The 21,457-nt window shown below is 45.2% G+C and overlaps 4 protein-coding genes across 14 annotated transcripts; 2 read left to right on the top strand and 2 right to left on the bottom strand.

Moving 5' to 3' along the window:
• Positions 1-104: 104 nt before the first annotated feature.
• On the top strand, positions 105-8,574 carry coa5 (cytochrome C oxidase assembly factor 5). 3 transcript variants are annotated; one of them, XR_013327904.1, is made up of 8 exons: positions 105-358; positions 444-527; positions 604-697; positions 2,066-3,561; positions 3,738-5,357; positions 7,864-7,994; positions 8,092-8,221; positions 8,294-8,574. XR_013327904.1 is itself a non-coding variant. In XM_077728547.1 (3 exons), the coding sequence occupies exons 1-3, from the start codon at positions 257-259 to the stop codon at positions 643-645; spliced, it is 228 nt and encodes a 75-aa protein (XP_077584673.1). In that variant the 5' UTR covers positions 107-256; the 3' UTR covers positions 646-830. The 3 variants fall into 3 exon arrangements, 1 of the variants encoding a protein (XP_077584673.1); XR_013327903.1 differs by lacking the exon at positions 2,066-3,561; XM_077728547.1 differs by lacking the exons at positions 2,066-3,561; positions 3,738-5,357; positions 7,864-7,994; positions 8,092-8,221; positions 8,294-8,574 and having other exon boundaries at positions 107-358; positions 604-830.
• LOC144204505 (inosine-uridine preferring nucleoside hydrolase) lies at positions 998-3,434 on the bottom strand. 9 transcript variants are annotated; one of them, XM_077728536.1, is made up of 7 exons: positions 3,107-3,434; positions 2,700-2,752; positions 2,252-2,466; positions 2,003-2,182; positions 1,824-1,935; positions 1,602-1,738; positions 998-1,529 (listed from the first exon to the last, which is right to left on the bottom strand). In XM_077728536.1, exons 1-7 carry the CDS (start codon positions 3,289-3,291, stop codon positions 1,182-1,184), a joined length of 1,230 nt encoding a protein of 409 aa, XP_077584662.1. In that variant the 5' UTR covers positions 3,292-3,434; the 3' UTR covers positions 998-1,181. The 9 variants fall into 9 exon arrangements, with proteins under 9 accessions (XP_077584662.1, XP_077584663.1, XP_077584671.1 ...); XM_077728537.1 differs by having other exon boundaries at positions 2,252-2,445; XM_077728545.1 differs by having other exon boundaries at positions 2,252-2,445; positions 2,833-3,141.
• On the bottom strand, positions 3,662-11,363 carry inpp4aa (inositol polyphosphate-4-phosphatase type I Aa). The gene is made up of 24 exons (XM_077728548.1): positions 11,218-11,363; positions 9,628-9,837; positions 9,502-9,546; positions 9,295-9,413; positions 9,098-9,214; positions 8,934-9,013; positions 8,760-8,877; positions 8,281-8,371; positions 8,069-8,216; positions 7,848-7,978; positions 7,687-7,791; positions 7,510-7,618; positions 7,408-7,425; positions 7,148-7,334; positions 6,620-6,880; positions 6,405-6,552; positions 6,126-6,158; positions 5,870-6,042; positions 5,680-5,803; positions 4,835-5,102; positions 4,619-4,716; positions 4,431-4,543; positions 4,206-4,360; positions 3,662-4,095 (listed from the first exon to the last, which is right to left on the bottom strand). The coding sequence occupies exons 2-24, from the start codon at positions 9,776-9,778 to the stop codon at positions 3,963-3,965; spliced, it is 2,925 nt and encodes a 974-aa protein (XP_077584674.1). The 5' UTR covers positions 9,779-9,837; positions 11,218-11,363; the 3' UTR covers positions 3,662-3,962.
• On the top strand, positions 11,340-17,423 carry slc9a2 (solute carrier family 9 member 2). Its single transcript, XM_077728534.1, has 14 exons — positions 11,340-11,455; positions 11,553-12,143; positions 12,728-12,942; positions 13,007-13,255; positions 14,621-14,871; positions 14,949-15,166; positions 15,332-15,531; positions 15,613-15,702; positions 15,797-15,867; positions 16,071-16,238; positions 16,304-16,409; positions 16,662-16,778; positions 16,852-16,939; positions 17,003-17,423. The coding sequence occupies exons 2-14, from the start codon at positions 11,864-11,866 to the stop codon at positions 17,287-17,289; spliced, it is 2,340 nt and encodes a 779-aa protein (XP_077584660.1). The 5' UTR covers positions 11,340-11,455; positions 11,553-11,863; the 3' UTR covers positions 17,290-17,423.
• Positions 17,424-21,457: the final 4,034 nt, after the last annotated feature.

The following is a 21,457-nucleotide window of genomic DNA, read 5'->3' as shown; positions in this document are numbered from 1 at the left end:
ATTCCCAAAAGCGGGGGGCTGTATAAAATCATTACTTGTATACGTACTATGTCAAGGTCATCTCCATAGAGAATAACTACTGCTCCCATAATGCACTTGGTGTGACGTCACTTCCCGTGACGCAGCGTTTATTCAAAATGGCGACCGGGCGCTTTCACAACAAATGAAGTGGACGTTCTTTGGTGCCGCTTACGGCCAATAATTTAGTATTTAGCTTTAAATTAAGTTCATCTTAGCATTAAGAGAACTCTTCGCCATGCCCAAATACTACGAGGAAAAGGAAGAAGACAACCGAGCATGTGCTGGGATAAGAGAAGACTTCAAGGCTTGTCTCCTTCAACACGACTGCGTTCTCAAGGTAGAATCTTCAACTTCTCCCTCTCTTAATTTATGTCAGCGAATACCACGATGTAAAAGTTTAAGTCAATGGTTTCTCTCTTTAGGAGGGGAAAATGCCCAGCGAGTGTTTGAAAGAAGGCCATTGCAAAGCCCTTCAAACCTCCTTCTTCGAGTGCAAGAGATCCATGGTGAGTTATTCAAAATGTTACGAATAATTCGCCCGAAACGGCCGCGATATGCATTCTAACGCTTGGCTTTCTACAGCTGGATAACAGGTCAAGATTCAGAGGGAGAAAAGGATATTAGGGCCTCGACTGCAAGGTCATCATCGTCGTCGTCGTCAATCTCCAGACATCAGGTAGCAAGCCGCTAGGGCTATCGTTAGCTATTGTCAGCCGTCCCTGTTCCATTAGCAGTCGCTGTGAACAGCGCACTCTGATACAGAATGACTGGACTTGAATGGAGAAAATAAAAGGGGATGCTAACTTTGACGTCTTAGAGCTTCGAGTGTTTGACTCTGAATGCTAGGCATTTTTTTAAAAGGGGCGGATTAAGTTTTTCATCTGTATCAATGCACTGATCATGTTCATTTCTGGTAATAATGATATACACGTGTGGTAAACAGACTAAAAACTAAAATTAGAAAATTACAGTTCAATCATAGTTAAAACGTTTTATTAGAGGTTATTCATAATTCAATAGTGATTTACCCGTGCGTTAAACAGACTATGACTAAAAATCTCAAACTATTTACATTTTAAAACTAGAAAAAAAACAAGTCAACCATTTTAGATGTCTAAATCCTAATAATCACCATTTTTGCAAGAAAATTGGAGCAACAACTATCTCAAAGCGGCCATCATCATCTCCTTAAACTTCTCCAAGTCCACCTTTTTCATGATAATGGCCTTGTGCGTCTTGTTGAGGAATCCCCCCGTATCTACCACCATCATGCCTCGCGTGTGCGTGCCCGTCAGTTCCACGGTGACCGGATAGCGCTCGCTCTCCGTGACAAAGTCGTCATCCACGGCGGCCGCCGCCGCGTACGAGTCGCAGGACACCAAGCCGCTCCCGCCCACCAACTCTTTCTGGCCGCGCTCGCTACGCGACGCCTCCATGCTATGGCCGAAGATACGTCCCATGAAGGCCGCTTTGCGCGTTGGCTGTGCTAGCCAGGCGTCACAGAACTCCTGTCACAAAAATTGAGATTTTGAACGATTAGCCAATATCCAGTGGCTGGCTCAAATATACAAAAGACTCACCCAGGAAAGCTTGCTGTAACATGTAAACTCCCAGCATGCCAAGTAAGTCGGACAGCGATAGTCATTGAGTACGATGTACGCCGCCTCCGGATCGGCAACAAAGTTGAACTCCCCGCACACCGTGGTGTTCCCTCGGGCTGCGCCGACCAACCACCAATGGCTATTTTCTCAACACGACGTACGTATTTCCGCTTATCCATTGCGTCATCGTCCACAACTCACATTCCGTGTTGCCTCCCATGATGTAAAGCCCTCGCAGTTTACCCGGCAAGGACGGATCCAACCTCACGGCCAGCGCCAGGTTGGTGAGCGGCGCCGTGGCAACCAAGGAGACCTGGGAAGGGGGCGTGACAAAAAACAAGTGGTGTTGCGCGGATGAACGTTCTGTGCACTTCGCTCACCTCTCCCGGGTTCTCGTTGATAATTCGAATCATGGCCGACACGGCGCCCTCATCCCGCACCAGGTCCAGGCCGGGAGCGTTGGGGTCGGGGATGTCGCCTAAGCCGTCCTGTCCGTGGAAGTGGCTAGCGTTTATGGTGTCGCCGAGGAGTGGCTTGTCCGCACCCTTGAACACTGGAATCTAATGAAGAGGTAGACATTTTGAAAACCATTTCCAAAAAAAAATCATTTCAAATCCCGAGTGAGTCACCTCCAGCCTATCGCAAGCCTGCAGAACACGCAGCGCGTTCCTGCACACGTTGTCCACCGTGGTGTTGCCGTGCACGCAGGTCACCGCCAGCAGATCCACGTTGGGGGCAGCTAGCGCCAGCATCATGGCCTGCGCGTCATCCACGCCGCAGTCCACGTCCATCAGCAGCTTTTTCCTCATTGCCGAAGATTTTTCTGCAACCGTTGACCCGTAAACTGGCAAAAAAAGGCTTAGTACTTTGATAACTTAGTACATTGTTAAACTCACCGTTAAAGTTCTAGTTGAAAGTATTTTTGAGGACTTCATTTACAAGCGTAGCATAAAATCGCAAAAACTTGCTCCTTCTAGTTGTTTATTTACGTTAGGAAAGTTCAAAGTTCATTCCAGAAATGATGAAACAAACTACTCCAGATCCTCACTCAACATTTGAGAACCATGCTAAACTTACCCTTTGAATATGCAAATAAACTGGAGTGTAGTTTTGATGACGTCTGTCCAAACCTTCCAATAACGGTATAAAAAATATGTAAGACACTGTTGTGAAGTACAAAAAAATAATTAGGTCAATTGGAAAAGATAACCTCTTGTGGTTTTATTTTGAAATCCAGAGCTGGGTTTCCGCAGTAAACATTAAAAAAAATCCTTCCTCATTCCTTCCAAATCAAATGCTGGCAACTGTAAAATGATTGTTTAATAATACTATATGTAATTGCCATTTCTTACTATTCACTGCTTTAGGTTTGTTTTTATTTCCACACAATCTGTCATCCCGACACCCAATTTAAAATAGAAAATGCACGATACATCTTTGTATCCGTAGTATGATGTCTAATTAAAATATTCGGGATTACGTACTTGAGTCGAAAAGAGCGGCCAAAGACGGCAGCATGCATGGAGAGCATCGAAGCTGGTCTATGACAGCAAGACGGAGTACTCGGTGCTCTTCTGGTTGGATTTTCAAAATCGTGTCCATAATCATTTTTATCCCAGTGATTTATTTTATGACAACACACTTTCAAATGTATTTCATAATGTCTCATAAAATAGTCATCTATTTACTCCCGAAAATCCGAGTTTGGATGATTCCAAAGAAATTGTTCATAAAGAGCATCATTTTTAAATAGACGAGCTATGTGAAATGAAAACTACGACACTTCCGGGCGTTGCCTTAATTAAAGTAAAACAAAACACTTGTGTTTAGATACATACACTGACTAATTGTTTTATATACTGTTTCAATGTAATTTCCCGAATACGGGACGAATAAAGTTATCCAATCCAATTCCAATTCATATGAGGATGCGTTTTAGGTAAGTGCCGATAATTTGTCTAAAAGAAATAAACAATTAAGGCATATTGGGAAAAAACATTTCGAGTATTCAACTTCGGTTGTTGTTTTTTTCCATTTAATCGTCATTTGTGGCATTTCATACAAATAAAAAGAAAAATATCCGTGGGAGAACTAATTTTTTTCTTTTCATTTCAGCGTGGCACCAACACCCCTGCGTGCTCACCTCGTTTTAGAACCACGGAGAAGCAAAACAACAACAAAACACCCTAAAGCAGAACATGGACACAAACAAATCTCCTTACTGGTGAGTGGCTAAACCGCTACGGCCCATGTGAGATCTCGTTGGCACAAATTTGGCCCGCCGACCAAAGTTGGACACCACCGGGCTTAAGTGTCCCGTCGTCGGTCATTCCTCGGCGTTTAGGATTCCACTTTCCCGTACGTGCCTTCGGGGGGCCGATACTGTTTGGGGAAGGCCTTGAGCTGAAGCGAGTTGAAGGCGTATTTGCGGCAGCCCACGTTCTTCATGGTGTTCTCCCGTCGACAGCCCTCGCTGTGCGCCCGACAAAAACACTGTTACAGTCGTACCTCTACTTACAAATGCCTCTAGGTACGACATTTTCAGATTACAAAGTTTTTTATAGTCTGGAAGGTTTTACTGACCTGCGCATGCAGTCCAGGGCCTGGTAAAAGATGGGCGGGGCCAGGGCGTGCTCCTCCCTCAGGATGTGGCACTGCTCCAGGGTCAGCGACATGGCCGTGCGGTCCTTGGCGCTCTTGCAGCTGGTGAAGCGCACGCCGTTTAGCCGCCGGCACGCCTGCAAACCATACACAAAGAGCTTAGTGCATTTTCAGACTCTTTTTATGTTGTCATGAAAATGGGCCTACTTCAGCCGCCTGCCACAAAATTTCCACGTTCTTGCTCTTCTTGGCGCCGATGTTGTGGTTGAGCCGTTTGAGCAGATCGGGCACACTGGTGGCGCTTTGGGACCGAGGGAGACCTGAGGAGATGACGGCGGGGTGGGAGGAGCTTAGAAGATGAGGGATATCTCCTCGCCGAGGTCATGTAAACTCACAGTCTTCTGCAAGGACCTCCTTAAAGTGCTCGTAGTACAAGCTTAGGCGACCCATGCTCTCTGTGTTGATTTGCTCTTGCAGAGATGTGTCTCCGAACCTGCACAAAAAGCCATTCTAAATTTAGAGGGAAGATGCAAACTTGGAAGAACTGATCTGGGATCGAACCCAGGACCCCATGAACTTGAATGAATGGGCTTGTTTGTTACTGAACGTACTTCTCGGCCATGGTTTGCTGTTCGTTGATGCCCACGTTGAAGAGGACGGGCTGCACGCGTAGCAACATGCCGTTCTGGATCTCCCGGGGAAGACCCTCGAAAATGGCGGCGGGGACGGGCACCCGTACGTTGAAGCCGCTACGGTTGCCCGTGATGACCGGCAGCATGTCGGGCCCGAACACCGTGCTGGCTTGCGTGATTTTGAAGGTGACGTTCCTCAGGTCGCATACGCCCACGCTCATGTCCTCTAACATGGCCAGCTCCTCGCCTAAATGGAAATTCACACAAAATTCAGTCTTGGATTTTAAATTCATTTTTCACTTATTAGTCCACTATTACCATGGGCTGACCCGTTGCCAAGTTGTTATTAGCTTGCAACAATTTATGAAAATATCAATGACAATGGCGCGAACAAGAAGCTTGAATTCAATCTTCATGACGTTGCACTTTTCAGATTCAACACCAGATGGAGCTTTTCACTAACATCTTTCCATTGGCCCATGTTCAAGAGCATGAAGTCAAGGTAGGAACAATTTATGTTAATATAAATGTACCTATATGCCAAAAAAAACATTTTCTCTTGGTTCTGCATAGTTTGTATCAGTTAGGTATACTAAATTAAGATACATATTTCAAAATAGCAATACTTTTGGATTATTTTCTTGACTGTCGCCCTTAAATCATGCACAGCCAGTGACAGTTATAGATGTTAAAATCCATTTCAAATGGGAAAATTCCCATTTTTTTGCCAAATAAATTCAAGTTAGCCCCTGTAGGAAATAAAAATCCAAAAGTCTACACACCCTGGTATCAAATCTCATACTAGTACAGTATGGAGTTGTTACCGTAAGTGCTGAGCAGGCTCTCGTACTGCACCAGCAAGCCGATGGTGTGAAGCTGCTTGAGGAAGGCCGAGTCGCACAGACTGTTCCTCAACTTGAGAACGAAGCCGCAGACCAGAGCCGTCAGCTGTCGAAAGAAAAGGGTGCTTAGAAAAAATGTCCGCCGTGAGTGACGCTGGCCGGCCACACCGACCGTTTGGCAGAAGACCACGTCGCGGCGGTACTGCAGCGTGAGGCTGGCGGCGATGGTGGGCGCGCTGTCTTGCATCAGGAGGAACACCAGGGCTTTTTTGGCCTTGTCGCTCATCAGCGAGGCGCAGTCGCTTAATGTGCTCAGTAGGGGGTGCAAGGCCTCGCTCCATTCCCCTGTGACAAGGAAGATGGCAAATTTGGGCCTAAAAAGGCCTAAAAGGTGGCTTTTTTTGTGGAAGTTGAACTGAAGATCTCACCTGGTGATGTTTTTCCTCGCTCGGGACTGCTACCTGAAACAAAAATGTGCAATGTCACCACTGTCTTTGGTCAAATGAAGACAAACAGTCTGATTTTGCCAGCATCAAAATGTTTTGCACATGTTTTCGGATTTTTTTTGGGTGGTTAGGACATTTTTTCTGACCTTTTTTGGGGATTTTGGACATTTTTTCTGATCTTTTTTTGGGATCTTGGACATTTTTTGGTGTCTTGGACATTTTTGTCAGAACTTTTTGGGCGTTTTGGACATTTTTCATGACCTTTTTTGGCGTTTTGGACATCGTCACTGGCCAATGAGAAGACATCATCGCAGCTGCTGTCACTCTGGAGCCCGTCTCCTCGCAGCAAGCCGTCCACCCTCTGGATCACATACTCCAGACTCTTGTCCACGTTCAGCCACACTTTCTCCTGCGGACACGTGGCACGTACATAGAAGAGTGACGGAGACGATGCGTCCGACAGATGTCCTCCCTACCCACTCCTCTCCGAGCAAGTCGGCCTGCAAGGAGGCGCGCTTGTTCTTCCAGTTGTCCGGGGGAGCGCCCAGGCGGGAGGGCGAAGTGGCCGCCCTCGACGGGGACAATGACGACGACGGCTGGCGAGAGGGCGAGCGCGAGGGCGAGCGGGACGATGGCGACGGCGTGCCCTCCCAGTTGGACTCGGGCCGGGCGGCGCTCAAAGCCGTGATGGCCGAGGACAAGAGTTTGGAATCACAGGCGCTCACCAACTGACGAGTCTGAAAGACCAAATAGATTAGGCTCCATTTTGATGGATTAGCCTCCCAAGAAGCCATTAGCTGTTCTTGTGGTCGGTTTCCACTATGCATAAACAAACCGTGACCCAAATCATCCCAATAGCTATGGATCTTTATTTTTTTGGAATACTCCTTAATGAGATCCTATCGTTTTAGTGCACTGGTGTCAAAGTGGCGGCCCGGGGGCCAAATCTGGACCGCCGCATCATTTTGTGCGGCCCGAGAAAGTCAAGTCATTGGCGTGCTTACTTTTTCTTTGAGGATGGCCAAAGTCCTCTCCATGGCGTTGGCCGATCTCTCCTTGGCCGCCCTGCTCAGACGTTCCACGTAGTAAGACACTTGCGTCTTCAGCGTATTGATTTGACCAATCAGCTCCTTGGCCCTGACCACGTCTTGCGGTTGGTACGGTAACGGCGTTCCCCTCGGCACGCCGGAGCTTGGAAAACACCGGGAGGACATTTTGCTAAATCGGGGGGAAGGAATGGCCGCCGTGTGCCCGCCGGTCTCACCTTTCTTCCTCGTAAGATCTGGCGGTGCAAAACAAAAAGCCAAATCCATGTTTACGTCGGGTAAATTAGGCATACGTTGGTTGGTAATGTGTTTTTGCTTACTGTTTTCTGGCTTCTTCTAGCTGCTGCAGCAGTTTTCTGAGGCCACACCCCTTTAAGCCTTGATGGTGCGCGGCGGGGGCGCCGGTGGTCACCACGTCGTACGTGTGTTCTGCTCAAGGGACACGGCAATGGGTAAAAAATCTCAATATACCCCTCTGGGTTTTGAAGCAAAATTACCATATCCAGATTGTCCATGAACTCTCATCCTCTGAATGTGCAAATTTGTGGGAATAAACTCTAACTTGCGCTCGGCTTTCAGTGTGCTCGATTTAAAAGAAGGTCCTGAAAACGAGAAGAACGTCAAAACATGATTGATTTGTGGAAATAATTCGTGTCACCTTTGTACTCATGCAGGTCGCTGATGGTCTCCTGATAGGTTAAGATGATGGTCTGGTACTGCGTGATGATCTGCCTGCGGAGGTTCTCCCAATGCGGAGATAGCTCGCCCAATTCCTCCAGTTCGCACACCCTGTGCCAATTTGCAGGTACGTAGATGGAAAAAGAAGAAGAAGTGACGCTTGAGGGACAATGGAAAGTGTCTCCAGTCTGTTTGTGCTACCTGACGGCGTCTTCTTCCAGCAGCAGCTTCACAAACTGTCGAGGAATGTGCAGGGACAGCACGCTCTCGGCCATCTGCTCCAAGACGCGCAGACGGTTGCCGTCCGTGGTGGGGAAACGGTACGTGTGCGACATGACGCCTCCAAACACTGAGGTACATGGGACTCGCTTTTGGTTTTCTGGGAATGTGGAGTGTTTTGACCTTTGACTCACCCGCCTTCAACAGGGGATCTTTGCAGAGGGACGAAGACATGGACTTGATGCCTTTGGATTCCGTCAGACTTTCGTCCACTGGAAGGACCATCTGAAAAGCGGAGGACAAAGGCCAGATGACTTTGGTGGTGGTACTGAGGCTAACATGCAAGTAAGATGGTCATTCTGGGGGCTACCAAAATGTACCCGTTTGAAATAACAGTAGCATTAGCAACCACCCTTCTGCATTAGCCCCTTGCAATTGATGTATTTTTCCAAAGTCAAACAACCTTTATTAAATGTCTTGACAGCCAATTAATGTGACTTCACTTATGGCAAATTTACTTCTTAGTGATTTTTTTCCAGCTATTAATTTAAAAAATATATATTTATTTAGTTCAAAAGTTCATAAAAAAGGGGAAAATCCACGCTGAAACTCAAGCTAGGCTAATTTCTCACTCTAAATTGAAAAGCTAGTACTCCCTTCGGTTAGCACTCACCCTTCCATTGACGGTGTCCATTCGTTGGAGTCTGGCGATGGGCGCTCGCTGCTCCCGTTTCTCCTCCACCTGCCAGGCGATGACCGTCAAGTGACCCACCCGCTCGTTCTCGGCCGACCTGGATGAAAACTCGCTGAGCGACAGGCTTTTTGGGGGCAAAGGAGGAGGAGTTACCTTAGAATCAGGTGCAGGCGGTGGTGCTGATCCTGCAGGAGCTCCTTTAAGGAAAACACGGCCGAGCCCAGCAGGTACATCTGATTGCCAGAGAGAGACAACGGCCATTTTGAAAAGAGTTGGCCCAAAGCGACACTTTTGGATTGAAGACGGACGCCACTGACCGTGCCCTGCGAACGATCCTTCACATCGTAGACGGAGAGCTTGACCTGGGTCTGCTGAGTCACCAGAGAGTCCTGGAAGAAGGCCACGCTGCTCAGGAACGTGGGGTTACTTGTCCCCTGTGTTGGAAAAAAACAGACAAGAAGATCCCAAATGCTTCTTCTTCACAATCCACCATTGAGAGAAAATGGTGATGCACCTCGATGATCTCCGTCTGTGAATGTTTGGTCCAGAAAGCTTGGGGTGGCGTGGTGCAGCTGACTGCCACGAAGCTGCTGGGTTTACGCTCCGGCGTGGGCGTGGCCAGTTCGCTGCAGACTGGAAGAATTGGATTGGATGGGAACTTTTTGGGGACATTTCCTAGGAAACTGCCTGCTCAAACGCCATTTTGGTTCCTTCATCTTACCTAAACTGAACTCCAACACTGGCTCATCTGGATCCTGACTGGTTCCTGTAGATGATATTAAGAGAGAAAGAGCCTTATTGGAAAATGTTTTTTTACTTGTTTAAGATAAATCTAATGTAATCTTACCCGACAGCGCCAAGCCCATCATCTCCGCCGAAAGGTCAAAGGTGTTGGCCCGGTAAACCGACCAGGGCCGATGCCGGGGGCTGCGCTCTTTCCCCGAGGTCGAGGGGTCACGGCGCGTCGCCGGTGGCTGAGGGTGAGTTCCCTTTTCCATTCTTTTTCCCTTTTTTTCAAACCCAGAGCCCAAAAGCGTGCTCTTTTATCGACGAGTTTCTGATGAAAGGCAAACAAATAGGAAGAGGGGGGAGGGAGGGAGTCAGTGTCCCGTCGCCATGGATACACGAGACGTACAAGGGGTGACGCCATCTTCTCACGCAGCTGGACCAATTTAAATGAAGGCAATTATCCGCTGGGTGGTGAACTTTTTCGCGTGTGACTTTTCGCGACTCTAAAAATACTCGGTAATGATAACAGGCCATTTCAAAAGAAAAACTGCTTCATTTTTTGCCCATGGCTGGGCACAGATGTCCACCACGCTGTTCTATTTTTATTCTATAGGGCTCTGTTTTGACGTCATGGGCCCAATCTGCTGCCACCCGCCCAGTCGAGAGATGACAAAAGCATCGCTGACGCTAGCTGGCGTGCGCCTCATTAGTCACCGTGGTATGGGTTTTTAGGAGATGGGATCTTATGGTAGGGGGCGTGGTGAGTCATGGTGTCATTAGGAATGGGGTGGGCGCATGCATCACAGCCCGAGACTCGCCGGGACTCAAAGATCACCGTGGCTTAGCTACACGCTTCCCTGCCGGCAAATTTCCATTTGTGCCGCCAGGAAGATCACCACTGGAGGCCCACGGGCGCATTCGCCAACAGCTGTTCCCCCAAATTGGGGCTTCGAAGCAGAAAGGGCCCCCCGCCGAGCAGCCTCAGGGGATTGCAAAAAATCTGCAGGGTCTCTGAGATAAGAGCATTTTTCCCAACAGCTTCAGATTTAATCAACATTGGAGGATTTTATGATGAGTCATCTTTTTCAGTTCTGTTTGGACTAGCAAACCTCAAATAATGCTAACTTCTGATGTTTTTATAGTCAAATAAGCAATTTTTGGCAGCCAATAAATGTGTCACTCCTAGCTATCCCTAGAAAAACGCCACTTTGTTATTGTATTGACAAAAGCAAAATGCTAGCATTTTGACTGCAGTTTGCCCATCCCTGCATCATCAATGCAACGTCACTGGGTGGTACCCTTAAGGATGCTACTTTTCCAGCACAAACCACCCATTTCCATCCTCCAATGCAGCAATATCCAGTTGCACATAGAAAGAAAACATCCCATTCCATTCCCCCTCTTTATAATCCACAACCAGTGGCCCGTACTTTAATCCCACATCAACATTGGTGTGTCATCCCGGCTGTTTACTTGGATGCTTGTTTCCATTTCTGTCTCTGTCAGTGTCACACTATCCCAATACTACTCCCTTTTGTCAAGATGATAAAATATAGATGTAAAATAAGAGGTTTTGCGGGGAGAGTGAGGCCGGATGAAAACATAAACAGCCGTATTGATGTCAAATTATCATCAATCGTTCGTTGCCCTGCGCGTGACGTCAACGGGCTTTTTAGCAGATGTAATGCGAAAAAACAAGATGTCCAACCTTTAGCAGAAGGAAGAGTAGGAAGGAGAAGTGTTGTCATGGTGAAACGAACCTCGTTGCTCTCATCTTGGCCGCTCGACGGCGTCTGGAAGGCAGAAAGCACAAGACTCGCCCAGACTCCCTGTGTGACCGACGCACTAACTCCTTGTCGCCACTAGATGGTGTTAAAGTCCCGCTTTGACATTGAAAGGTTTTTGGCGTTGTGAGAGTAAAAAAGAACCTGTTTCAAATACTCATGGTAATACTCCAAATTTTAACAGAAATATTGTTATTCACATTGTATGGGAGTTCATTTGTCTTGTCTCTTTAAAAACTAACGTGCTTGTGCTTTGTAGAAACAACTTTTCAAGATGATAGTGCATCGAAACTTCCATTCGGTCACGTGATGTCCAATCAGTCGTGACCGCGCCCTTGGCCGTGGAGGAACCCATGCACGCGCCTGACTCAGGTGGACAACTTTTCACAAATGTTTGGTATCTCGTTCTCGCGGAAATTTCAAGTAAGACACTCTAATTGAAACTAAAATTTCATCGCTATTACTTTGGGCATCCGTCCGGGTGAGAGTAGCCATGATGCGGCGCTGGTGGAAATAGTTTGGAGCTTAATTAGTTTGGCTGTTGGACGCTGTGAGTGCTTCGCCCGGAAAATGGACAACATGGAGGCTCGCTTCAGGCAAATTGGGGGCCTTTTACTTGTTACTTTGTCGATTTTATGGGTCGTCTTGCCCGGTTCCTCGGGGGAAATCCCAGCTCGACCCACGGCCGGTGGTGCGGTCCCGGTCTTGCCGCCGGTCGAACCGGATGGTCCTCAGGCGTACCCGGAGCCCCAAAAGGACAATTTACCCGTGTTCACCATGGACTACCAGAGGATCCAAATCCCCTTTGAGATCACCTTGTGGGTCTTGTTGGCATCATTCGCCAAGATTGGTAAGTAACCTTAAAATTTTTCATGTATAATAGTATACTGTATGTGAAAAGTCCAAGTTTATGCTCATTAGGGATGTTATGATACCGATTTTGTTCCACTTCCCATTCAATTTTCGTTAAGATCTAACGATATGATGATGCCAGGGTTTTTATACAAGTAAAAATACTAGTGAAAAATGATTTTGAAAGTGAGCTATGTTGGTACCCCCTCAAAAAAAGCTTTGTTTCCAAATTTGACAGGAAACTGGGTTACTGTGATTCGTTTCTAAAATGAAATCTGGTTTTTCCAGATTAAATGTGGACACTTGAGATTTACGTTAAGTGTATTGGAAACTTGAAACCAGTAACCAGAAACTCAACTACTATAAAAGATGTGAATTTGCAGGTGAAGCCTGCCCGCTTCCCTGTTTATTACAGGGTTAGGGAACCTATGGCTCAGGAGCCATATGTGGCTCTTTTGATGTTTTTTTTTTTTTTGCTTTATTGTTTGCTAATTGTCTAAAAAAAACTATCATAAAAACAACTGGCAAATCCACAAACGCATGAATGTGATATAATTTGCCCTTTTTTTCCCCTCTTCTCAGGCTTCCACGTGTACAACAAGATGACGGTTTGGGTTCCGGAATCGTGCCTGTTGATCAGCATCGGCCTGGTGGTGGGCGCCATCATGCACTCTGTCAACGAGGAGCCCCCCGCCGTGCTCACCAGCCACGTCTTTTTCCTCTACATGCTGCCCCCCATCGTCCTGGACTCGGGTTACTTTATGCCCACCGGCCCTTTCTTCGAGAACATCGGGACGGTGAGCCAATCGGACGGAATTTAACTCCCCTCCCGTTGACGTTTTGTTTTGTTTTTTGGGGCAGGTGCTGTGGTTCGCGGTGGTGGGCACGCTTTGGAACAGCGTGGGCATCGGCATGTCGCTGTTTGCCATTTGCCAGATCGAGGCCTTTGGCGTACAGGACATCAACCTGCAGGAGAACCTGCTGTTCGCCGCCATCGTCTCGGCCGTGGACCCCGTGGCCGTGCTCAGCGTCTTTGAGGACGTGTCGGTCAACGAGCAGCTCTATATCGTGGTCTTTGGCGAGTGCCTCTTCAATGACGCCGTCACCGTGGTGAGTCACATGCCATTCTTTCGTTTTGTTTTTGGTTGCGCTGAAACAATGCTGGTGTTGAGCTTTTAGTGTTTTGACTTGCCACAAAAACAAGCCCGAAGCCTTGGAGCTATCTCTCGGAGCAAAGTCAGTAAACAAATCCCACTTTTACTCTGGTAGGTAGACAAAAAGTGTACCGTTTTGTCAAAGTCAAACCAAAACAACAATTGGGGTGTTGAACTCGTTTGGCCTGAGGTTAGCTTAGCGCGCTACATGCGGGTTTACAGTATGTAAATATATTCATATATTATTATATATATGTTTATAGCATAGTAAGGCCTTTTCCCTAAAAAACAACATAGTATGGTAAGGCTTTTTTCCCTTAAAAACCGACACAGTATAGGAAGGCTTTATTTCTTTATAAATACAACATAGTATAGTTTTCTTATTCATTTATTTAGTTTTTTAGGTGGCCATTGTTCTTCCCATTTTTCATAGTTTTAGATTTTTTTAGTTCCCTGACTCCACCGTGGGTCCAGTCCGTCCGTCCCCATTTGATCGTCAAACGTGGGACGATGTGAAAGCAAGCCAAACTATTGTTTGTCAATTCTTTGACAACAAAGCTCAGCTCGAGTTTCGCCAGCCGTTTTACTCTCCACTACGTAAAGAACAACTTGACCAAATAAGCCGCCCAAAAAGATCCCCCCTAAGGGAACGTCTCCCGTCTTTCTGTCGGGACTTTATTTGCTTAGATGTGGCCAAACCGGTTTAAGCGGTCATTTGTGCAAATGTTCTGGGCGGAGTGGGCATCTAAATCATCTGAAACTAGACCACTAAGAATTCAAAAACAAACCCCCACCTTATTTTATTGTAGTCAGAACACTTCCTCCTTTTTTAAATGGTGTGTCTGTATTAAACACTACATTTCAAACCAATACAAACATTGAGACAAGCGTAGGGTCTATGTAAAACCAGTTTATTAGGTTCACATGTAAAAATGTTTTAGGAGTCGATGATAGTATTTTTTTTAAGTGGGTAAATGACCATTTTTAACTTGTAAAATCGTTTTTTAAACTTCTCATATTTCGCAGAGGTGGATCAAAACCTCTTTGTGAGGGATTGCGTTTATTTTTGGGATTAACAAGTCAATTGTCTTCTTGAGACGTCAACAAAAAGGTGACCAATCACAACAAAAATCTGTGGTTAAAAAGAAAATCACTGGCAAAAAACGAACAATTTTAGTATTTTTTTTCATGGAAAACTGTTTTTCTTTGACAAATGCACATTTTGAAAATTCAAGCTTTTTTGACCACGTTATGTTTACGATGTCCTATTTTCCTCCATTTGATAACGCAGTGTCTTTCTCTCTCTTTTGTGCCACGACAGGTGTTGTACAACATGTTCACCTTTGTGGCGGAAATGCCGGTGGTGGAACCGGTGGACGTGTTCCTGGGCGTGGCCCGCTTCCTGGTGGTGGGCACGGGCGGGATGGGATTCGGCGCCCTCTTTGGCTTCGTGGCCGCCTTCACCACCCGCTTCACCTCCAGGGTGCGCGAGATCGAGCCCCTCTTCATCTTCATGTACAGCTACCTGGCCTACCTGGTGGCCGAGCTCTTTGCCATCTCTTCCATCATGGCGTGAGTACGACGTCGTTTCCATCCGGTGGTGGCGTTTGTACGCAAAATATATTTCAATTTGTTTGTCATTTGGCCAGCATCGTGACGTGCGCCCTGACCATGAAGTACTACGTGGAGGAGAACGTGTCTCAGCGCTCTTGCACCACCATCCGCCACGTGGTCAAGATGCTGGGCTCCATCTCGGAGACGCTCATCTTCTTCTTCCTGGGCGTGGTCACCGTCACCACCGAGCACGAGTGGAACTGGGGATACGTTCTCTTCACGCTGCTCTTTGCCTTCCTGTGGAGGGGGCTCGGTAAGGCAACCAGATTTTATTATTATTTCAATTTAAGAGGACTTTGGAAAATGGGTGTATTTTGCATTGGAATTTTAGTATTATTTTTTTGGCTTAAAAAATGTCCTAGAAAGAGTTGAAGATATATCATTTGACATGATTTTACTATCTCCTTTTTTTGGACAGGCGTGCTGGTTTTGACCCAAATCATCAACCCCTTCCGCACCATCCCGTTCAACCTGAAGGATCAATTTGGTCTGGCCTACGGCGGTCTGCGGGGGGCCATTTCTTTCGCCCTGGCCTTCACGCTGCCGGACAACATTGGGCGCAAGCAGCTCTTTGTCACCGCCACCATCGCCATCATCATCTTTACCGTCTTTCTCCAGGTAGTCTTTTGGAGAACTGTCTGTTAGGTTCAAAAGGAGTCAAAACACTCTTTAAATGTGAACCTTTTATTTTGTTGACAGGGCATCAGCATCCGCCCTTTGATCGAGTTCATCAATGTGCGCAGAACCAACCGCAATCTGGACACCATCAATGCTGAAATTCATTGCCGGGTAAGCCTTAATGAAACCCTTACTATACTATGTCATATTTTTGTGGTGTGCTTACGCACTAACACATTTTGTGCTCTCTCTCTCTTTTTCCCAGGTGATGGAACACACCATCGCCGGCATCGAGGATGTTTGCGGCCATTGGAGTCGCTTCTACTGGAAGGACAAGTGAGGCTCGCGTGTCCAACTTCTGCTTGTCTTTTTCCTCTTTTTAGCCGCCCGCCATTGTCTTTGGTGGCACGCATTGGTGTCGGGTTGGACAGACTGGTTTTGTTGTGCCTAAAGCTCTTTCGGCTTCTTCTTTATTGTCTGCAATTCTCCCCCCCACAGGCGTATTCAGTGTCAATGTTTGTTTTTGTTTGTTTTGGCAGGTTCATGAAATTCAACACTCGCATTCTGCGTCGGATCCTGATTCGAGACAACCGCGCCGAATCCAGCATCGTGGCGCTCTACAAGAAGCTGGAGCTCCAGAACGCCATGGAGATCCTGGAAAGCGTGTCAGGAGACATCAGCGCCGCTCCCTCGACCATCTCCGTGCAGTAAGTCCATTTTAAAAAGTATTCTGAGGCGTATTCTGACGGCTAAAACTCTTACTCTGTTCCAGTGAGGAAAAGAAAGGTCCCACCAAAGCTAAGAAGAAGTTCCTGGCTGCCGACCTGCGGAGCATGCACGACATTCTGGCCAAGAACATGTACAAGATCCGACAAAGGGTGAGCCAACACCAAACATGACACTTTAAACAGCGTCCTGATGTTTGCACCACGCACTACTCATTAAGAAGCATAATCCAAAGTCACATTACATCAATAAGACAGTCAAAAACAGCCAAAAAGTAGATGAAAATATTTGTTTAATGTTAAGGTGATGATTTGCATGCAACAACTTACCTTTAGTTGAGTTTTTTTCACATTTTACATGGTTAAAAATGATTTTCTCTGTGGTTTTTGTCTCCCGTCATGCAGACGACGTTATACACCAGCAAGCACGCTCTGCCCAACGAGAGCCGCACGCGGGAGATTCTCATCCGACGCCATTCCAGCATCCGCCGCAGTCTCCGCCCGGGAAGCTTTCAAACGGCGGTAAACACACACTCACCTCGCCTGGAATCTCACTCACCAACTCATCCGTTCTTCCCTCCTGTCTCCTTTTAAGGCGCCGCCCAAATCGCACAAGTACTTTTCCCTCCCCGCCGGGAAGAACCTGGACTCCGATTTCCCCCCCGTCCGCCGGCGCGGCGCAGGTACGTCGTTTTGAAATCAAATTACCGACAAGCCCTGGGCTTAAGTGGGACGTTTGCTTTCAGATGAGCGGGAGACCAGCTCAGAGATTTCCTACGGCGCCGGGCGCCATAGGGAGCCGCTCCCGTTACGGCGGTTGGACACACTGGAAGAAGTGGCCTCTGTGGACTTTTTGGACGAAAGACGGACTCTGAGAGCTCTACCTGAGACACGTTCCTCCTCCAGTAGGTCCCCACGTCGCGCTGAGCCGCCTGGGAGCCACGGCGGTTCCGACGTTTGGGCCGCCGAACGGCGAGACGACACCACGCGCAATCCTCTCCTGAGGAGGCCGCAGTGGAAGCCTAAAAGTTGAAGACCTCCTTGGTGAGAGTACAATTTGCATCTTAAAGTTAAGCAATTTTAGCAGAGTCGAATTTTTACCACGTTACCGGTGACTTGTATGTGTTCTTTTTAATACTTCATTAAAATATTTTAAATTGACTTGAACTTTTGCGTCTAATATTCTTGCTTCAAGCCATTTACTAACCCCTACATATTAAGTTTACTTTAAAATACTTAACTGCACATGTTTAACATGTGTGCTATTAAATATAACTACACGCACTTACTTACCTTAGCTGTTATGGACACACTTTTGATGTAGTTTGCCCGCAAATATATGTGCTAATAAATATAACTACATTACGACGACACGCACTTACCTTAGCGGTTGAGGACACATTCTTCATGGAGTTGCCTGCAAATACATATGTTCTATTCAATATAACTACATTCACTTACTTTAGCGATTATGGACACATTTTGATGTCGTTTGTCCGCAAATACATTAGTGCTAATAAATATGTCGTTTGTCCGCAAATACATTAGTGCTAATAAATATAACTACACGCACTTACCTAAGCGGTTGAGGACACATTCTTCATGGAGTTGCCTGTAAATACATATGTGCTATTAAATACATCTACATTACAACTAGATAATGCAAACACAACGACTAAAATGCTATCTATGCACGCAAATACATGTGCTAATAAATCTAACTACACGCGCTTACCTTAGCGGTCGAGGACACATTCTTCATGGAGTTGCCTGCAAATACAAATGTTCTATTAAATATAACTACATTCACTTACCTTAGCGATTATGGACACATTTTTGATGTCGTTTGCCCGCACATACATTTGTGCTAATAAATATAACTACACGCACTTACCATAAGCGGTTAAGGACACATTTTTCGTGGAGTTTGCCCGCAAATTTGTGCTATTTCATATATAACTACACGCACTTACCTTAGCTGTTAAGGACACATTCTTCATGGAGTTGCCCGCAAATATATATGTGCTATTAAATATAACGACACGCACTTACCTTAGCTGTTACAGACACATTTTCCCTGGAGTTTGCCCGCAAATACATACGTGCTAATACATATAACTGCATTACAACGACACGCACTTACCTTAGCGGTTAAGGACAAATTTTGATGTCGTTTGCCCGCAAATATATTTGTGCTAATAAAAATAACTACACGCACTTACCATAAGCGGTTAAGGACACATTTTTCATGGAGTTTGCCCGCAAATTTCTGCTATTTCATATATAACTACACGCACTTACCTTAGCTGTTAAGGACACATTTTGATGTCGTTTGCCCGCAAATATATATGTGCTATTAAATATAACTACACGCACTTACCATAAGCGGTTAAGGACACATTTTTCATGGAGTTTGCCCGCAAATTTCTGCTATTTTATATATAACTACACGCACTTACTTTAGCCGTTAAGGACACATTTTTCATGGAGTTTGCCCGCAAATTTCTGCTACTTTATATATAACTACACGCACTTACCTTCGCTGTTAAGGACACATTTTGATGTTGTTTGCTCGCGAATATATATGTGCTAGTAAATATAACTACATTACGACGACACGCACTTACCTTGGTGTTTAAGGACACATTTTTATGAAGTTGCCCGCAAGTTCTATACGTGCTATAAAATATAACTACACGCACTTACCTTTAGCTGTTAAGGACACATTTTTGATGTTGTTTTCCCGCAAATACATTTGTGCTTATAAATATAACTACACGCACTTACCTTTAGTTGTTAAGGACACATTTTGATGTCGTTTGCCCGCAAATATATGTGCTATTAAATATAAATACACGCACTTACCTTAGCTGTTAAGGACACATTTTTTCATGGAGTTTGCCCGCAAATTTCTGCTACTTTATATATAACTACACGCACTTACCTTTAGCTGTTAAGGACATTTTGATGACGTTTGCCCGCAAAATACACATGTGCTATTAAATATAAATACATGCACTTACCTTAGCGGTTAAGGACATTTTCCCTGGCGTTTGCCCGCAAATGCATGTGCTATTAAATATAACTACACATTACAACTAGACGCACTTACCTTAGTGTTTAAGGACACATTTTTTTTAGGAAATTGCCTGCAAATTCTATACGTGCTATAAAATATAACTACACGCATTTATCTTAGCTGTTAAGGGCATTTTTCAGAGTTTAGCCAGAAATACATATGCTGTTAGATATAACTAAATGCACTTACCTTAACTGTGATGGACACATTTTTCATGCAGTTTGTCCAGAAATACATATGCGCTATTATATATAACTATACATTACAACTAGATGCACTTACCTTAGCGGTTAAGGACACTTTTTCACAGAGTTTACACGCAAATACATATGTGCTATTAAATATAACGACACGCACTTACCTTAGCTGTTAAGCACAATTTTTTTCACAATTTTCCCGGAAAAATACATGTGCTATTAAATACATCTACATTACAACTAGACAATGCAAACACAAAGACTAAAATAGTATCTATGCACGCAAATACATGTTGTTCCTAAATGTTTGACTCCCTTTCGTAGGCTTCTCGAAGCTTCCTGGCCGTCCTGGCGATAAAGGTATGCAAAAGCATCCCAAAGTTTTGGTGCAAATGAGTGTTGTAGTGGGTGCTTTCTTTACAAAATTTTGAAAAGAAGGCAAGTTCCACTGTTTTGGGTGAATGAATCCGATCATACCCTATCACGCAAAATGTCTTTTCATTAGAAGGGAACAGCATTTCTTATTCTGAAAAGCTAGAATTGACAAACGTTACCCTTAAAAACTTGAACCCTTTCTACACAAGTTACGAAAATTTAAGGTTACTTCCGATGATAATTCTGTAAATGACTGTCCTAGAAAATGGGGTCAAACATTTTGGAACACACTGTACACTAACACATTTCTACTAATAATATCAAAAGACATTTAGTATTTGCTATCATTTCAAATAACCCATTAAACATTAGATGTATTGATCCGAAAAGCGCACTCGACAGGTTCCGATCCTTGAGCTGTTTCAGACTTTGGCTTGATCATCATCATTGATTCATCATCAAAAGCTCATTGTCATCATACACAGCCCCTTGGGAACCAAATTGCCCTTCAAGTGGTTGGCCGCAACAGGCGGCCAAACCATGAAGAGATGGAAGTGGCGCTGACATCTAGATGACGTCTAGATGACATCTAGATCAGCTCTGTTTCCGGCCGTCCAAGAATCACGTGGTGACATCGTTCTGGCAGTCACCCTCATCCACGTCACACTTCCAAGCGATGACGGTCACGAAGTGAAGCGAGCGGTAAGCCACATCCTCTTCCTCCTCCTCGTGGTTGTTGTCCAGTGTGTCTTCTCGCTGCCTAATCAAGACAACATTGACACTGTGATTCTAATTTCTTTACAGTGGCGACACAGTTTTCTACCTTGAAGGATGGAGGTGGTGACGACTGCTCCTGCCGCCGCTCAGCAAACTGTTTCACAAACTCCTGACTGGACGCCGTGAATGACCTGAAGATCACGTGACCAAAGTGAAGAAGACGACGACGACGAGCGGACTTACACATCTATGAAGATTTGCACTCCACTTTCTGGCAGGTCTGATGGCGCTGGGTTCGTGTTGACAGACTCTGCAGAAGACAAGAATGGTGAAGAATTTGTCAGGAAATGATAGTCATTTTTTTAAATGCCTCACTATATATACATGGTCATGTTTTTTTTTTAAAGCCTTACTATACTATGTCTTTTTTTAAAATGTTTTTAAATGTTTTTAACCCTAGGCAAACCCTAACCCTAGCCAAGCCCTTTTGCCTTTGTCACTAATCTGAAAAAAATAAAAATTAAAGTTGACATTAAAGGATCTCTTGTTCTATTGTGTGACTTTCACTTTGTTTTTAAGAAATTTATTTGTATTTTTTTTCTATACTATGTCATTTTTTAAAGAAATAAAAGCCTTACTATACTATGTCGTTTTTGCCAAAAATAAAGCCTTACTATACTATGTCGTTTTTACCAAAAATAAAGCCTTACTATACTATGTCGTTTTTACCAAAAATAAAGCCTTACTATACTATGTCGTTTTTACCAAAAATAAAGCCTTACCATACTATGTCGTTTTTTTGCGATAAAAAGCCTTACTATACTATGTCATTT

The sequence above is a fragment of the Stigmatopora nigra genome, chromosome 11 (genome assembly GCF_051989575.1).
Source record: "Stigmatopora nigra isolate UIUO_SnigA chromosome 11, RoL_Snig_1.1, whole genome shotgun sequence".
Lineage (NCBI taxonomy): Eukaryota > Metazoa > Chordata > Actinopteri > Syngnathiformes > Syngnathidae > Stigmatopora > Stigmatopora nigra.
The sequence above is the reverse complement of the archived record's forward strand: the minus strand, read 5'-3'. Positions and strand labels throughout refer to the sequence as shown.

What these genes read in the sequence shown, in the direction of transcription:
- slc9a2 (XM_077728534.1), top strand. Translation starts at nt 11,864, where the DNA reads ATGGACAACATGGAGGCTCGCTTCAGGCAAATTGGGGGCCTTTTACTT. An exon ending in TCTTTACCGTCTTTCTCCAG is followed by an intron (nt 15,532 to 15,612) that starts GTAGTCTTTTGG and finishes TTTTGTTGACAG; the next exon opens with GGCATCAGCATCCGCCCTTT. An exon ending in TGTACAAGATCCGACAAAGG is followed by an intron (nt 16,410 to 16,661) that starts GTGAGCCAACAC and finishes CCCGTCATGCAG; the next exon opens with ACGACGTTATACACCAGCAA.
- LOC144204505 (XM_077728536.1), bottom strand. Translation starts at nt 3,291, where the DNA reads ATGAGACATTATGAAATACATTTGAAAGTGTGTTGTCATAAAATAAAT. An exon ending in TCAACGAGAACCCGGGAGAG is followed by an intron (nt 1,936 to 2,002) that starts GTGAGCGAAGTG and finishes CCCCCTTCCCAG; the next exon opens with GTCTCCTTGGTTGCCACGGC. An exon ending in GTTACAGCAAGCTTTCCTGG is followed by an intron (nt 1,530 to 1,601) that starts GTGAGTCTTTTG and finishes TTTTTGTGACAG; the next exon opens with GAGTTCTGTGACGCCTGGCT.
- inpp4aa (XM_077728548.1), bottom strand. Translation starts at nt 9,778, where the DNA reads ATGGAAAAGGGAACTCACCCTCAGCCACCGGCGACGCGCCGTGACCCC. An exon ending in GCGAGGAAAAACATCACCAG is followed by an intron (nt 6,043 to 6,125) that starts GTGAGATCTTCA and finishes TCCTTGTCACAG; the next exon opens with GGGAATGGAGCGAGGCCTTG. An exon ending in ACGTGGTCTTCTGCCAAACG is followed by an intron (nt 5,804 to 5,869) that starts GTCGGTGTGGCC and finishes TTCTTTCGACAG; the next exon opens with CTGACGGCTCTGGTCTGCGG.
- coa5 (XM_077728547.1), top strand. Translation starts at nt 257, where the DNA reads ATGCCCAAATACTACGAGGAAAAGGAAGAAGACAACCGAGCATGTGCT. An exon ending in AACACGACTGCGTTCTCAAG is followed by an intron (nt 359 to 443) that starts GTAGAATCTTCA and finishes TTCTCTCTTTAG; the next exon opens with GAGGGGAAAATGCCCAGCGA. An exon ending in TCGAGTGCAAGAGATCCATG is followed by an intron (nt 528 to 603) that starts GTGAGTTATTCA and finishes GGCTTTCTACAG; the next exon opens with CTGGATAACAGGTCAAGATT.